Below are 17,434 nucleotides of genomic sequence, written 5' to 3'. Positions count from 1 at the left end.
TGATATATTTTGAGTTGATCTGCTATTTCCACTTGAATAAACTTGTCACTCTTGTCAAAATTCAATTGACATTGGACATATGACATTTCCTGTACTCTTAATTCCATTCCATGAGTTCACTTAAGCCAATCCACATTGCAATGACTTTGGTGGTTGAGGAATACATTTTGAATTTGGAATAGGCATGTGCTGCTACTTTGTTTTTCTGCAAGTTTATTTTAGCTGTGGAGCATCCATTGAAATTCAATATGATTTTTTGTGTTGGCTTTACATTTCTGGAAACAAACCATTGGGATCTTGGTAGGGATTTCATTAAATCTATAGATTACTTTGGGAAGTGTTGCCATATAAATCAGTAACTCTTAAAACCCATGAAAATTTAAAATGTAGGGGTTTTGGATTTCATCAATTTTTTGTACATTCAAGAAAGATATACAGGTGTAACTTTTTGGTAAAGTCCATTTCTGAATATTTGATTGACATCGATGCTGTTATAATCAAATTATTTTCTAAATTTCCTTTTAAGATTATTTTTGTCTGCGTGTAGATGTGTAAAAGAATTGGGTTGATGGTCTTCAATCCTGTGAACTTACTGATTATATTTATTAGGTAACACTTTTTTAATACACACTTTTAAGATTTTTGTTATAGAATTTCATGTCATCAGAGAATAGACATAGATTTCCTTCTTTCCAGTTTGGTATCTTTTATGTCCCTGCCCCTTGGCCTGCCTTCAACTTCTGGTACAATTTTGAACATGAGTAATGAGAGCAGCAATCCTTGTATCTGATGTTTGGGAAAGTCTTCGGCCTTTTCCTTTTCCTGATCTTAGCTGTGGTTTGTCCATGTTCTCTTTAGTTTGTTAATGTTCTCTTCAGTTCCTAGCATTCTGAGTATTCTTTTCAAGAAAGAATTAAAACTTCAGCGGGTGCTTATTCCAGATTACAGAAATGATCTTGTTGTTCTCTTCACTATAATAATATGGTTAATTACATGGCTTTCTTTTTCTTTACCTAAGCACCTTTATATTCTTGGAGTAAATACAACACAGTCATGATTTATAGTTATGCTAATTTATGGATTTGTCCTATGAGTGTTTTTAACATCACTTTAATACATTAAACAGGGGTATTGGACTATAGTTTTATTTAATTAACTTTTTTGTCTAGCTTTGCTCTGAGGTTATGCTAACATTGCAGAATGAGTGACACAGTATATATTCTATGTATTTACTCAATGAAATAAAATCTATATGCAAAACAAACAAACTAACAAAAAACCTTTAGGGAAATGAAAAGTAAGAAGAGCTTTATTAATAACCACCAAAACTGAAAACAGTATTTATGTTCCTCAAATAGAGAATGTAAAACTCAATGTGCACAATGGAGATTACTGGCATCCTTAACAGTATGAATGAGCCTTGATTGCATTACATTAATTGAATAAAATACAGGTGTCATAGCCTAGGAGTCTAGTGTAGGACATTCATGCAAAGGAAAAATCAAAAGAAAAAAAATGATAGTATTCTCCAGGGCAATAGGTGGGTGATACCTTGACATAATGGTTAATAAAATTTATTATGGGTGTTTGTCATAGTGGTTACATGAATATACATTTGAAAAAAATTAAAGCTCTATATTAAAAATTGTGCATACTGGCCTTTCAGTTATATAGTAAAGATTGAAAAATAAGAAATAATAATGGGACTATACTTGTGCACACTTAAACTATCCAGATGAGTCCCACAGGTAGTTTAATTGCTTCTTTCCTTAAAAAGTGAGATGAAGCACTGAAGGTTTCCTCGTGGGAGGACATCCCAGGAGAGCTCTGTGTATTCATCGTTCCCTGCTGATGTACATGCATTTGTGTCTCAAGTCTGACAGAATTCCAGGTGTTTATTTTAGAGGAAGAGGATGGCATGCAGTGCCCCTGTGGTCATTATTAATGCATCTGAAAATCATTATCTGTTAGTGCAAGAAGGGTTTCCTTCCAATCTCAAGGCTTGCTGTGACTGCACAACTGTAGTCAAGAGAAATACCCCACGATTGAATTCTATTGATTGATTGTGAAATCATTACCACTAAGCTAGCTGTTTTTTTAAATTTTATTATTTGCAAACAAACATCCTACTGTGGATGATATAGAAGACATAACATAATAATGTTTCTTTTACAAATTAGGAGGAGGTGCATCCTCCACAGACACAGTAAGAATGCATTGTAGATTCAGGCCCAAATGGTCACTAGTCTGCATGTGTTCCTGCCTTAGGGAACTCAGAATATTTTGTCTACTACCCACAAGAGAGCTGCTCCAACAATGTGGTTTTTCATAGAAAAATTTCTGCTTTGAAACGCTCTTTCAGGACTGACTGTGATTTGTTTTTGAAGAGCGAGGTAAGCTTCTATAATTAATATGAAAGTTTGGGGAAAAGTGCTGTTCACGAGGGGTAGTGGGGCTGCTGGACTTTCTCTGAGTTATGTGAGCACAGAAGTTGGGGTTATGACTGTTTTTCTAAAACACCAAACTGAAGCTAGAGTATAAATATCAAAAGTTTAGTGACATTTATAAAAGGTCATCTTGCTGCTTTAGAAAATATTTTTAAAAGCATAGATCAAACTCTGAATGAATTTCTAGTTGTTTACAACCTGGTGGTTTCTCACTAGAGATTAAAGGGGACAAGCAGAGAGTGCAGTGGCCCTTCTTTAAATAGGAAGGGACCTAATGAATTAGCAAGATCTGAACCTCATTGTAACATTTTGCCCATAATCCTATTCTCATTCTTATTTTTACTGGCAGGTCTACAAATACTGATGGTGGTGTAGCCAAAGTTACAGGTTTTTATTAAGATTTAACTCAGTTTAAATATTGATTCTTGAATCTTTGTCCATCAACTTTTGGAATGTTAGAATATCACTTAATTTCATAAATTATCAGTTGTCTTAATAGTGAGAAAAAATAAGAATACCTAGCTCTACAGAGACACAAACACACACACAGTCAAACAGGTGCTTATATATAAAACTCCTGGCATTCCTTGTAGAACACTCTGTGTTAAATGTGTGATATATGTTAAGGTGAGCAAACATGAAGCCCTTATGGGCTGAACTTGTAATGTTCCAAAGGATAGGATGCTAAATAATAGGGAAATGTAGTGAGGGGTGAATGAATGTTTTCAAATGTCTTAAATCACAATTAAATTTTTTAAAATTCTGGGCTAATGTGCTTCAAAAAAAATTTAAAGTTGGAGCTTTCCACCAAAATAGATATGCAGGCTAAAATAACTTCAAAAATATGAACACCTCACCATTGATATCTATGACTCAACTATTCAACTAAACAAATTAACAAATTGGGAAAACCATCCATGAAACCCTTACTCTTCAAAAGCAAACTACTGTTTAGATAAATCGCCCACTACATTGTATGGTCATGCCAACACTTTAGATCTAGAGAATACTGAAAAATACGATTATCATAATAAAGTAATGCTTACACTTTTCCATTTCTGCTCAACTGAGTTTTGCTCTTCAAAAACCAAAATTTTCCTCTTTGCTACACAGCACCTGGTGGTCCTAACGTACCACCTATGGAGAATACCACGGAGGTGAGGGAGTTCATCCTGCTGGGACTGACCAGCGCCCCACAACTGCAGCTTCCCCTCTTCATAATGTTCAGTGTCGTCTACCTCATCACTCTGGTTGGGAACCTGGGGATGATCATGTTGATCCTGCTGGACTCCCGCCTCCACATCCCCATGTACTTTTTCCTCAGTCACCTGTCTCTGGTGGACTTTTGTTCCTCCTCAGCTGTCACTCCCAAGGTCATGGCTGGGTTGCTTATGGAAGACAAGGTCATCTCCTACAATGCTTGTGCTGCTCAGATGTTCTTTTTTGCACTCTTTGCCACTGTAGAAAATTACCTTCTGACCGCAATGGCCTATGACCGCTATGCAGCAGTGTGCAAGCCCCTGCATTACTCCACCATCATGACAAACACTGTGTGCACTCGTCTGGCCATAGGCTGCTATGCCATTGGTTTGCTGAATGCTTCTATGCAAATTGGAGACACATTCTGCCTCTCTTTCTGTGTGACCAATGTGGTCCATCACTTCTTCTGTGATATCCCTGCTGTCATGACTCTAACTTGCTCTGATAAACATGTTGCCGAACTGATTCTTGTTCTTATGTCAACTTTTAATGTCATTTTTGCATTTCTTGTTATCTTGATTTCCTACCTGTTCATATTCATCACCGTTTTGAAGATGCACTCAGGTAAGGGATACCAGAAGGCTTTATCGACCTGTGCTTCTCACTTCATTGCAGTTTCTATTTTTTATGGGACTGTCATCATCATGTATTTACAGCCAAGTTCCAGTCACTCCATGGACACAGACAAACTTGCATCTGTGTTCTACACTATGGTCATCCCCATGCTGAACCCTGTGGTCTACAGCCTCAGGAACAAGGAGGTCAAGAGCGCACTCAAGAAGGTTGTTAAAAAGGCAAAATCTTCTCTAGGTTTAGTTCTTTAATGATGTAAAACCCACAGAAAGTTATTTCATCCCTCTTATAATTACTGTATGCAGTAATCCAATGTTAAATACTTTGTGATATATAGAAAATAAAATCATCTAATGTTATTTCTTTAATTCAAAAACAGTTCTAAGTATTTACAAATTTGAAAATATAATTGTTTTAATGAAGTTCTAAGAAGTATATGTTTTGTCACATTTTATCCTGATATAAATAATTACTTTATCTTAATAAAATTTCAGTAACCATTTGGTTATTTGGTATTAGAAAGCCTATTCACGTAACTATTTCTAAAATGATGAATGCATCGGTGTTCTATACTGTGGTCGTTCCTATGTTAGAATAAAAGGCAAAAAAGATAAAACTATTATACCTTGTTAAATAAATTTGCAGATAGCAGGAACTTTATTATACAGATCATAAACAATCAACTGAAAATTATTAGAATTAATAAATGAAATAAGCAAAGTCTTCAGGTAGAAGATCAGTATACAAAAATTAATGGTATTTGTATATATAAGCAGTTAATAATCTGAAAGTAAAATTAATAGAACTCCACTTAAAATCATTAAAAGTAATGAAAAGATAATGGGTAAAAATAACAAACATGATTTTTTTCAGGTATTCTTGAGGGCTTTATTTTTATACATTTTGGAGGCAAAATAAAAATTTTTATTTTTCTTATTCTTAATTGATCTAACAGATAACAGCTTATTCAAAACCACAGAAGCAACAATTTCTTCAATGACATGAGGTATTTTAACTATGTAATTTAATGGTAAAATGCATCATGTTGTGTAACATCATTTAAAATGTGCACATGTCATATGAAAAATACAAATATTTTATTATTATTTTAGTTGTACATATTTGTGGGATGACTTGATACATTTATATAGCATGTACTGATCAAATCATGATAGTTATCTTTTCCATTCCTTTAAAATTTTTAAAAAATTTGATTAACATAAAAAATGTGCATAAAATTGTACATACAATGTGATATTTCAATACATGTCTACAATGTATATAGATCAAATCAGGATAATTTACATTTCCATCTTCTTATCATTATTTTATATTTGGAGGCTTTGAACTCTTCTGGTTCTTTGTAAAATATATAAGAGTATTTTGTGAACTATAGTTATATCACTGTGCTGTAGGACACTAGAACTTATGACATCTATTGAACACGTTTGGGCAATGTTTATACTCTTAAAATTATAAAACATCATTGAAAGACATAAAATAAAATCTAAATTTGGAAAGACACTCCTTGTTCATGAATCAAAATTCTAAAGCTGAAAATACTCTCCAAAAGATTTACAAAGTCAACCTCCTCCTGTCCATCTCCTGTTGGCTTTGCAGAAATTGGTAAGCTTATTTTTAAATTCATGAGGGAATCCAAGAGACCCAGAATAAAGGAAAGGAAATATATGTTAAAGGAAAGGAAAGTTGGATTACTGTCACTTCTCCCATTTTCAAAATGTAGTGCCAACACTATAGCAATCCAGGTGGCATGGTATTTCACTTGGGGTAATGTTCCCTAGGTTCACCCATGTTGTGTCAAATGACAGGATTTCCTTCCTTTTACAGCTGAATAGTATTCTGGTGTGCACATACACTATATTTTCTTTAACTGTGCATCTATTGATAAACACCCAGGCTGCTCCCATATCTTAGTTATTGTAATTAATATTGCAATGAACATGGGCAATGAACACAGGAGTACTTGCATCTCTTTGGCATGTCACTCCCTTTGGATCTATGTCCCAGTAGTGGGATTTCTGAATTCTATGGTATTTTTAGTTGTTTTCAGAACCTCCTAATTTTTTCATAATGGATATATAACTAAGTATCACATTCTACCCCATAAATATGTATGATTATTATTTGCCAATTAAAATGGTTATAATAAATAATTTAAAAACAAAAGATAATATGATGATGGCTTAAAAAAAAGGCAGCTATAGATCAGTGGACTAGAATTAAGAATCTAGAAATAAACCCCTTAGATGTATGATTAATTAACTTTCAGCAAGGATGTCCAAAGAATTCAGTGACACCATCATAGATTTTTTCATGAAAAAGTCTTGGGATGATGGGATGTCTTCATGGAGTTGAACCCCTGTGTAATATCCTATACAAAAATTAACTCAAAATGGATCACAACCTAACTTTAGGAGCAAAGGCTATTAAACTCAGGGGGAAAAAAGAGGAAAAAGGAAAATGGGAAACAATTTTAATAAAGAAAAATAAAACAAAGAAAATCTAAACTTGAGAATGCAGCTAAAGAGTACAGAGAGAGAATTTTATAGCACCAAAGATTTACAGTGGCACAGAAGAAAAGTCTGAAGCCAATGATATAAGCGACCATCATTAAGTACCTAGAAAAAAAAAAAGTAGAAAACAAAACCAAAATCAATAATAAGGGGACTGACCAAAAGCAGAAAATAATGAAATTTGTTAGAGTCTGTAAACAAGTCAAGATGGCACCTGGCATTTTGCCATAGGGAGTGGTTTGTGAAGTAACGCCAGTGAGCCATTAAGTGTGGAGATTCCTTATTGGTTGACTGCTGAATCTAGTTTATGTTAATTAAGATAAGCTGTGTGGAATGTATATATACCCCTCCTGTCCTACAATAAATGGCTCCCACTCCTGCTGTATCAATCTACACAAGTTGCTCATCACCCCCCACCACCACCACCCCGGTTATTTTGCTGCAGCCTGATTGCGGCAGAAATTAAAGATGAAAATACAATACAGAAAGCAAGTAGAATCAAAATTTGTGTGTTTGGGGGTGGGGACTATAACATCATAAGCCTACAGCTTAAAAGATAAACATCAGAAATAAAGAGAGGATGTTACTACAGATATTAAATGAGGGAGAGGGAAATGCCATGATTAAATCTATGCCTAAAATGCAAAAAAAAAAAATTAAGGAAAATGAACAGATTTTTAACAAAACATCATAGTTCTCTGGGGGGTGGGGAAGTATATACAAGATTACATTTTCAGGCTTCATTTCAATACTTTGTCATGGGGGAAGTTTTTCTGAATGTATAGAGCCCCAGAGAGGAAAGACTGAAGGAAGAGGATGAGAACAATTTTGTGGCCAGAACATTTGCCACCAGGTAAGACTCTTTTATATTACTGCAAAGGCCACATCATCTCTGGACCGGTGACACAAAGGCCATCTCAGCCAGCACCCAGGCACAAAGAATAGATTTCAACCTTTGTGAGGACAGGTGCTGCCACAGAATGCCACTGCTCTCCATCAGCCTTGGGGGTGCTGGGCAGAATGGTGCTCATGTGAGCAGAGGTCACCTGCCCTGCAGGTGTTCACAGACACTCTCTAAAAGAAGTTGGTCCAAAAAGAAGAGGACTTAAGAAGGGTAAAGGGAGCAGACTCCCTTCCCTACCTAGGCTATGTAGCTGTGGAATATCCTGGGGGGAGGAGGGGAGGAGATGGGAAGACCACATAGGAACACTCCCACCTGGTCCTTTACCAGCATGGGCACATGAGGGACCCTCATGAATCTGACTGCAGTCTCCTGGTCTCAGATTGATGACCATGTTTCAAACCTAGATCTGGCTCAGATCCTCTCCACAACTGAGGCAGGTGAAGAGGCATTTGGTAAAGGCACTGAACCCCAAATGAGAGTGTACTGCCGTCACAAGCTTACACAGCCACCAACAGCAACTCCAGGAAAGGGAGGTGCTGGTCTGGACAGCATATCAGCTGAGGAGTCCAGGAAGTCCTTCCAGGTCTGCAACATGAGCTACCAGACTTCTAGACAATCCTGACAGGCACTGAGATGCCCCTACTGCCATGGTTCTCTCCTTTCTGGGGTCCAGGAAACCCACAAGACTCACAGACCCCAATGCATTGAGCATGGACCCAGCTCCCCTTCTCATACCTGCTACTTGATCTGGCTTTGGGAGAGCCCAGCCTGTAATGCCTTGTCCCCAGTTGAGCACATTAGCAGAGGTATTTTTAAGACTCACTTCTCAACTGCTTAGACTTTGTGGTTCTACTTCCCAAGTCAGACATACATTGGATTCACAACCATGCCCAGGACATTCTCTCTCCAGACTCTTCTCTAGCCTCTGAGTGTGATCAACACATGGGGGTCCTTTACTGGTTTCCTTCTCTCCTTGTCTACACTTCCTGGGAGTTACAGGTCCAGAAGGGTTAGCCAAGGAGGGCTTAATGTTGGTGCCAAAAATGTACAATTTATTTTTGCACATGTGTTGTGTGCAATGGCTCAGTTTGACTTATTTAAAGTGTGAAAAACGATGGTCCTCTGAGTCACTAGCATAGCATAAAAGTCAGAATAAATAAAAGTGGTCCTTAGGAGATGCTGCACACGCCACCATCCAGACAGCTCAAAGCAGACAGTTAGGGTAGTGGAGGCGTAGGGGACTCACGGTGCCCTCTTCTCCCTACCTTAAGTCCTCCAGACTGATAGAGGCTCTTCCCCAGTTCCCTTTTGCTCCCCTCCCCTCCTGGTTTAGTTTAATATTTTCTGAGATGCTGTCCCTAATTTCTGTGGGCAGCAAAGTGGCCTTTCCCATCTCTGCACTGGTCACTTCCAACTCTGACCACCACCCCCCCATACTCAGGTCCTACTGTTCCTCCTGTGTGATCCTCCAGAGACTTTATTCCTTTCGAAAGAACAGGAGAGGGGACCTAGACACCAGGGAAGGAGACTCCGCACCAGCAGGGCCTGGCTGTAGACCCTGCAGTGTGTTCAGGTGTTGTCATTCAGCATCACTCCTACACCTGCTGGTGGCCCCCACCTCCTCCCACTTCCAGTTGGATCCTCCCTGCCTCCCAAGATCCAGAGAGGCTCCCATAGAACCACTAGAGGCTGAATGATCTCCATCTTCCCAAAGTGATCTGGAAAGTGTCCCTGTCATCTGCCTCTGCTTGGAGAAGGGATTTCTCGCTGCCTGTTGGCTTTGAACACTGGACTTTCATGAGCTCCTGCATTAATGACCATTCTCAGCACATTTCTGTGGTGCTTTTCTTGTTTTCAAAGTGCTTTCACATGTGAACCCTCATTCACTCCTCATGACATACAGCCTATATTCAATATGTACTATATTCATACCTATATTCAATATGTACTTATGGTGAAGACTGTAATTCATTTTCAAATAGTGGGGCAGCTGGACCTTCTATGAGTTACATGAGCACAGAAGTGGGGTTCTAAGAATTTTTCTAAACACTGAAGAGAAGCTACAATGTAAATATTAAAACTTAATCAGGAAAGAGTCTAGTGCTATTTATAAAACCTAATCTTGTGACTTACTAAAATATTTTTTAAAGGATAGATCAAACATGAAATGGATATTTAATAATTTCTAGTTGTTCACTACCTGGTGGTTTTTCATTAGAGATTAAAGAGCACAAAGAGAGAATGCACTAACCCTTCTTTAATCAGAAAGGGACCTAATGAATTAATAAGATCCAAACTTCATTTTAACATTTTGCACATACTCTCCTGATCTCATTCCTATTATTACTAGCATATTTGCAATAGTCATGTAGCTAAACTTAAGGTTTTTGATTGAAATTTCACTGAGTTTAAATCTTGAAGCTTGAATTTTCCTCAATATACCTGTGGGATTGTAGCATATCACTTAACTTCACAAATTATGAGCTATCTTAATAATAAATAAAAATAATAATACCTACCTATACAGGGACACCCAGTTTCTATCAACGTTGTAGAACACTCTATGTTAAAAGTGTTACGTATGTTAAGGTAGGAAAACAAAGCCCTTGTGGGCTGGACTTGTGAAATGGCATGGTCAAGGAATAGGATGAGAATAATAGGGAACAGCAGAGAATGGGTGAGCTTCCAAATTCCTCAAATTAAAATCCTGGTCCTAGTCTTCAACAAATGAAAATTTTTAAACTTGGAACTTTCCTGCCACATATATCTGCAGGCTAAAGGTAACCTGTTTCAAAAAAATTTTAATAAAGAAATTGAACAAAAGGAAGACTCACATGGAATTCCCAGAGCCTTCAATCCTATGAACAGAATGTGCACGGAGGGTACATAAAATCTCATTGAACTTAGTGGACTAGTGAGACAAAGCACCTTGAGTGAGGTTTTCAGACAGCTAACCTCCCCACATCTGAAGCCCCCATGTTGGCACCCACCTCTCTCAAACCACAGAAAGATGATAAATCCTCCCTAGAAGTAATAGCACAGATAGCACTTTTCAGGTTTTGCTAAACACTCAGAATTTACTCATCTTTAGTGTATTATTTCGATTTTCACAGTAGCACCTTGAGGTTAGGTCACTACTGCTGTGACCTGTGTAGTATCAACAAAGGATTCTTGCGTAGGGATGATGGGAGATGAAGAAAAAACACAGAGACAGAGAAGACACAAAAATAATCACTAAAACCTGGGGCCATGTGGGAAAACTGTACTCTGATATAGGAGCAGTAACTCAGAACTAGCTCAGCAAGTTTATTATATAAGGTCTCATAATCAGGAAGTTAAACTATAGGGACATTGTAAATTGTTCAAGGCTTGTAAGTAGTCAGAGGCTTCTTTGTTCATATAAAAGTTACAGAGTAGCTGCTACCCTACTGTTGCAGTGCTAAGAACATTCTGCCATTATCCTCCTGTACTCAGGATGCCCATTGTCCTGGGACGTCTGGTAACTGTTAGCATCAGAATCAAGAATTAAAGCCAATAACATCCTCACCTTTGACAAGGAATGTTTCTCAGGCTTGGCTTTGCCAACACCACAGAATCAGCTGATGACTGGGGGCTCATCCACTCTCACACACTAGCATCTTAATTTTGCAGATAAAGAAAATCTTGTTCAGGAAAGTTAGGTTATAGCAGTGATTTGTAGCTTGTAGATGTAGGGTTGATGTGCACCTCTGCCCAGAGACCAGCCCTGCACTGATGCTGTGTCCTTCCCCACAAGAACTGTCTCCATGGTCTCTGTTATCTCACCACCTCCACCATGCATACATCTCAGGAGACTGCTGCAAAATCCCAAACACTGAGCTTGGACCAATGGAGACAGTGTGTAATTGTAAATTGCAACTCACTTTAAGTTTAGTTTAGACCATTGAAATGATATCCATTATGTATGGGGCCAAAGCTTTCCAATTAATACTTCTAGAAACACACATACATCACCCAATCTCTGATGTCACACAATCTAAATGAAATTAACAAGTCTCCAACTTCATAAATGTATTGAGAAATCAGGGAATAGAGATATAGTGTCCAGAATCCAGTCAAGTTCCTGGCATATGAGCTACATAGAAGAGATCTTTGACTTCACCACGAAAGGAAAACAGGAACTGATTGGTTTATTAATTCCAACACTGTCATGTACCATCTAGTAAATTATTGAAATCTCAGCTCACACTCAGCTCATGAACATGGTTCACATAGACTCCTCATTCAACATTCTGGAATCGTATAGATAATTAATACACTAAATTATATTGTTAGGCTCGTGTTCTACTTATGAGAAATTTGAAGTACATAGTATGGCTACAGTAATAAAGTAATGCACCTGGTACATAAACATTCCGATCTCACTGCAGTCTCTACTACGTTCAGTGCCCCATTTTTATTCTTCTCTGCTACAGGGCATCTCCTGATTTCCAAACAACATTGATGGAGAACAGAACAGAAGTGACCGAGTCCATCCTCTGAGGACTCACCAGTGCCCCAGAACTACAGGTGCCCCTCTTTATCATGATCACCCTCATCTACCTCATCAATGTGGTTGGGAACCTGGGGGTGATCATTTTGATCCTCTTGGACTCTCGTCTCCACACTCCCATGTACTTTTTCCTGGGAAACCTGTCTCTGGCAGATTTCTGTTACTCCTCAGCGGTCACTCCCACAGTCATGGCTGGGCTCCTTCTAGAAAATTTCCTACAATGCCTGTGTTGCTCGGGCCTTCTTGTTTGGAGCCTTTGGTGGTATGGAAAATTTATTCTTGGCCGCAATGGCCTATGACCGCTATGCTGCAGTGTGTAAGCCCTTGCACTACACCACTACCATGACAACACGTGTGTGCGTGTCTGGCTGCAGCCTGCTACCTGGGAGGTTTCCTGAATGCCTCCATCCATGTTGGGGAAACATTCAGTCTCTTCTTTTGTAACTCCAACGTGGTCCATTACTTTTTCTGTGATATTCCAGCAGTCATGGCTCTGACTTGCTCTGATAGGCATGTTAATGAGCTGGTTCTCATTATCCTTTTGCTAGTTATCTTGGTATCCTACATGTTTATATTTATCACCATCCTAAGGATGCGCTCAGCTACAGGATACCAGAAGGCTCTGTCCACCTGTGCCTCCCACCTCACTGCTGTCTCCATCTTCTGTGGGACTGTTATCTTCATGTACTTACAGCCCAGCCCCAGTCACTCCATGGACACTGACAAAGTTGACCTTATACTAAGGTCAAACCCATGCTGAACCCTGTGGTCTACAGCCTCAGGAACAAGGAGGTCAAGAGTGCCTTCAAAAAAAGTTATTGGAAGCACCATTTATTGAAGAAAATGATCCTTCTGCCATATGATCTTTGCACCTTTGTCTGGGTGCACAGGGCTTCCTCTCTGGTTCTCTGTTCTGTTCCATTGGTCTCTGTGTCAGTTGTTATGGGAATACTGTGCTGCTTTGGTAATCATAACTTTGTAGTATATTTTCAAGTCAGGAATTCTGATGCCTCGGCTTGGTCCTTTTTTTTCACCCCTCAGGATTGTTTTGCTATTCTATGTCTCTTATGGTTCCATGATATTGGTATTTTTAAATTATAATTATCCATGCATGTTGATTGTACAAGTTAATAGCTTTGCTGTGACATTTCCATAAAAGCCTGGGTCATGCTTTAATGCTATCCCTACAACCCTCTCATACCCTTCCCTCTCTCCTGTCCTTTTTCTTTTCCTCATAGTATCTTCAGATTGTCTGTTTTTTTCTCTTAATTTACACATAAGAGAGAAAAAAAGAGTGATACTTTTCTTTCTGTGTCTGCCTTATTTTGCTAACATGATGACCACTGATAAATATGATTATAAAAAATATGTCTCAGAAATTCTATTATACCTATTCATTGTTTTTAAGTTTTTATGATCTACCTGTAGACCACACTGGATTCAGTATTCTTCTATTTTTTTCTAATATCTTTGTACAACTCTGCAACTAAGAATGGGAATTGCTCTTTCTGAAAGCCCTATAAACTAAAGCCAGATAACTAGATGCAAATCACATGCCTGAAATTGTGGACCTCACAGAGAGTTCATCAAGTTAAACTAGGATTGTAGCTCCATGATGTAGTTCTGACCTCATATGTGAGTGTCCCTGTATTTAACTTTTAGTATTGGTTTGGGCAGGGTGGGATTGGTCATCAAATCACCTACAACCATAACCAGAGATATCCAAACTATAAAATTGCTGGCTTCATGTTGCAGACAGCTTTTCCCAAGCCCATTAATACAGGACTTCATGTCGTAATGAGACTCTAATCTCCTTGTAATGCCTGTTTTTGATAATAATAATGCTGTAACAAAATATCACAATCAACAGCTAAATGGGTAACTTGAAAGAACCTGAATTGAGAAATCCTTTGGTGTACATAGTGATACCTTTGAAAAAATCCACACAACCAACAGGGGTCCAGGCCTGCACAGAGGGAAAAAATCTAACCACCTGCCATTTAGGGGAATGGGATTGTTGAACTTGATGTCTTGGAGAGTAAGTTGAAGGTTCACTGGGTGGTGGATGGGGAAAGGAGAAAGTATGCATAGAGAAGCAATTTGTGCCCCTTAGATTAGTTCAGATTGTCTAGCCTTTGTTATATGTGCATTTTAGTTAATATTGTTGGGTATTAAAGTATAATTCCTAATGCCCAAAGTTTGTTAGAAGTAGCAAAATAGTCCCTTTATGAACATCCTTTTGTTAGTTTTTAGAAAGAGCTGTCTTCTGGGAATGACCTTTGTTAATCTACCTCTTGGAGCTAGTCCTGAACTAAGTCACTGGAATGGTGAAGAGGGAGAAGAGGAAGGGTTTGGGAATGCTTTTTGCTAATATCTCCACATCTGGAAGACAGTTTTAGATCTATAACCATAGATCTATATGTGCATTTTTGGTAAAGTTCTTGTGTTTATTGTGCACATATTTCAAACATCTAAACTTTATAGGTGTCCTCAGGTGACAGGGAAACAAAAACAGAGCTAGTGAATTAGCCAACTTGTAAACATCTCTTTGTTACAACTGATAGAAAACATTCATCTTAGACGTGGAATTGCTTTATCTCTGGGTAGTGTGTATCAGGACATTAGGCTGAAAGCAGAGGGGCACAGAAAAGCTCACAGGGTAATATGGGAGCCAGGACTCAAGGATTAAGATTTTGATGGGAGCCATTGGTGTATGTGTGTCTTCTGGCTGCACTGTAGGAATGCTTTAATTCACCGGGAACATACTTTCTTGCTAATATTTTAGTAGTAGAAATCTGGTGTGTTCTGTTGCTTTGTCCCATTTTAAATTGAGCATTAAGGGAATGCATTATTTTAGTTGTAACTCTGCCAATATGTCTATCTAGAGTCCTGTTGCCATTTCTGTCTTCAGTGAAATTCTTGTCCCCAAGAGAGGATAACAGATTGAGTTGGTGTAGTGTATTCTTGGTTATCGAAAATACTCACGTAGCTTTGGGATTCTGAATTGGTGAATATTTATGATGTGTAGAAAAGCATGATGCACACTACAATCTCAATCACACAAAATGAGGTGTTGTGTATGTATGTGCACAACCTAGAGGGACCCGTCCAACTAAGCTGCTTGTGACCAGATGACTTTGTTCTTTGCTTATGTTTTTATTTTTCCTGTAATGCACACACTAACTTTTAAAAAATAAAAGCTATTTTAAAGGAAAAGAAAATAAAAGAAACCTAACCACAGAATGGTTGGCCCACATTGCTTTCAGAGACAGTTCTTGATCAACAAAGAGGGAATGCTAGTAATCATATATACATAAATTTTAAAATGTTATTGCTTTTCCCCCAGTTTTACTATACTCTGGCTTATTTTATTCTTTTGTGCCGCAGTCTGGCTGGGTACAAAAATCATGAGCCACTCAAACAGGAACAAATTTTATTTTTGAAACTCCCACCAATGCCCTGTAAGCTCCCGGGAAATATATCGACCCACACACGGCCTTCTCCCGGACACCAACAGGAAATCCCTCCTCTGGAATTCCCTCCTACCGCACTTCCCCAACCAATGGGAACTCTCCAGGAGTCCCTTAGCAGGCCGAGGTGGACAACAGGGGTCTAATATCCATATGAATGCAGATCTTAACATAATCATATCATCTCAATGGCTTGCTGGCGTCACCTTTCAACCAAAAATGCCATGCATCATACTACTTGGCTATGGCTCTTAGCACTTTTGTAAAGTGAAATGTGAAAAGATAGATTCTATAAAATAACTCTAGTTCTTAAATTAATTCACTTAAAATTTAGTTCTATTTATCTCAAAAAAAATGTTGACCATAAAAGCATATACTCTCACTTAAAACCATACCACGTTTTAAATCTCAAATTAGGACCCTTAGAACAGTTACTCAACTAAAGGGAAAAAAAAGGTAAGAGGAAAGAAGAGTGGACAAAGGGGATTGAGGAGGAGGAAGGAGGGACAGGAAAAGGGAAGAAGAGGGGAATGAATCTAACTTAACTTTCGTAGGTGCATGTGTGGATGTGGCCCAGGAAATCCCCACATCAGGTATATCCACAAGACACTAATTTACAAAACGCTTTCAATAAATTACAAAAAAATCTGTAGAGTAGAAGTAGGGAGGCAGGAGGAAAGAGAAGTGTGGAAAGGAGAAGCACTGGGGACTGGATTAGAGCAAATTATATTCCGTGCTTTTGTATCTAATGTCTTATGTAACTAAAAAGAATAATTTTTAAAAAAGAGTGAAAAGTTCTGTGTGCTATCCACAGTAGGGAGAATGTAGATATCAGTTATATACTCAATAAACCAGAAAGATAGATTTAGAATGTTTTCATCATAAGGAAACCATAAATGTTTGAAATAGATATGTTTAATCCAATGTAAACACTACGTAATAACATACATTCATTGAAACATCACATGATATCCCAACAACATGCAAAATTTTCTGTTCTTATGTATCAGTTAGAAATAAATTTAATTAACAAAAAATAAAAGGTAAAAAAAAGAAAAAAGGTAATAATAGTTTTAAATTTATAGTCTAGTACTGCAATTAATTATTTTATTTATTAAATTGATTTTATTCTGTGATGTATACTATATAAGTAAATTAATATAGTCTGTTATATATTATATAAAAATACAATATGCAGAAGCAATCTCCATCAAATTATCAATTTCGTGGAAGACGGTGGAATAGAACTACCTTCATGTGACTTCAAGAGAGAAGAATTGGGGTAACAAAGAATTTATATTCTGAGGAAAGTGAGAGAGGGAGAACTCTGAGAACCAATAAAGAAAAGTGATGGAAAAACCTAAACAGCACAGAGAATCAGAAAGGCAACACATAAAAGAGCAAAGCAATTCACAAGTTCCACCCTGGCTCAAGCCATTTAGGGACCCAACTGCCACAGAGATCAGAAAGTCCCTGCTGCCTTGACTGGGGGGAGGGGAGATGGCCGCGCAGGAGGGCTGTGACTTAGGGAGCGTCTGAACAAACCTGCCAAGAGGATGATGCAGTGGGGAACATGGCTGTGGCGGAGGAGAGGGGAGGGGAGGCACAGCGCTGATCCTGACCACTGTGACAAGATGTGTCACCGTCATGGAAGCAACCCACAAAGGCCAGGCCTGAAGGCACCGAGAGTGAGCCTAGAAAATCCCGTGTTTCCA

General features: G+C 38.2%; 1 protein-coding gene and 1 pseudogene across 1 annotated transcript; both read left to right on the top strand.

Moving 5' to 3' along the window:
• Window positions 1–3,583: 3,583 nt before the first annotated feature.
• Window positions 3,584–4,531, top strand: LOC143391833 (olfactory receptor 5B17-like). The gene has a single exon (XM_076844588.2). The coding sequence runs from the start codon at window positions 3,587–3,589 to the stop codon at window positions 4,529–4,531; it is 945 nt and encodes a 314-aa protein (XP_076700703.2). The 5' UTR covers window positions 3,584–3,586.
• Window positions 4,532–12,200: 7,669 nt separating this feature from the next.
• LOC143390523 (olfactory receptor 5B3-like) lies at window positions 12,201–14,058 on the top strand (annotated as a pseudogene).
• The last annotated feature ends 3,376 nt before the right edge of the window (window positions 14,059–17,434 follow it).

Source organism: Callospermophilus lateralis, chromosome 2 (assembly GCF_048772815.1).
Source record: "Callospermophilus lateralis isolate mCalLat2 chromosome 2, mCalLat2.hap1, whole genome shotgun sequence".
Classification (NCBI taxonomy): domain Eukaryota; kingdom Metazoa; phylum Chordata; class Mammalia; order Rodentia; family Sciuridae; genus Callospermophilus; species Callospermophilus lateralis.
Note: the sequence above shows the minus strand (reverse complement) of the source record. Positions and strands in the feature narration are given on the sequence as shown.

What these genes read in the sequence shown, in the direction of transcription:
- LOC143391833 (XM_076844588.2), top strand. Translation starts at nt 3,587, where the DNA reads ATGGAGAATACCACGGAGGTGAGGGAGTTCATCCTGCTGGGACTGACC.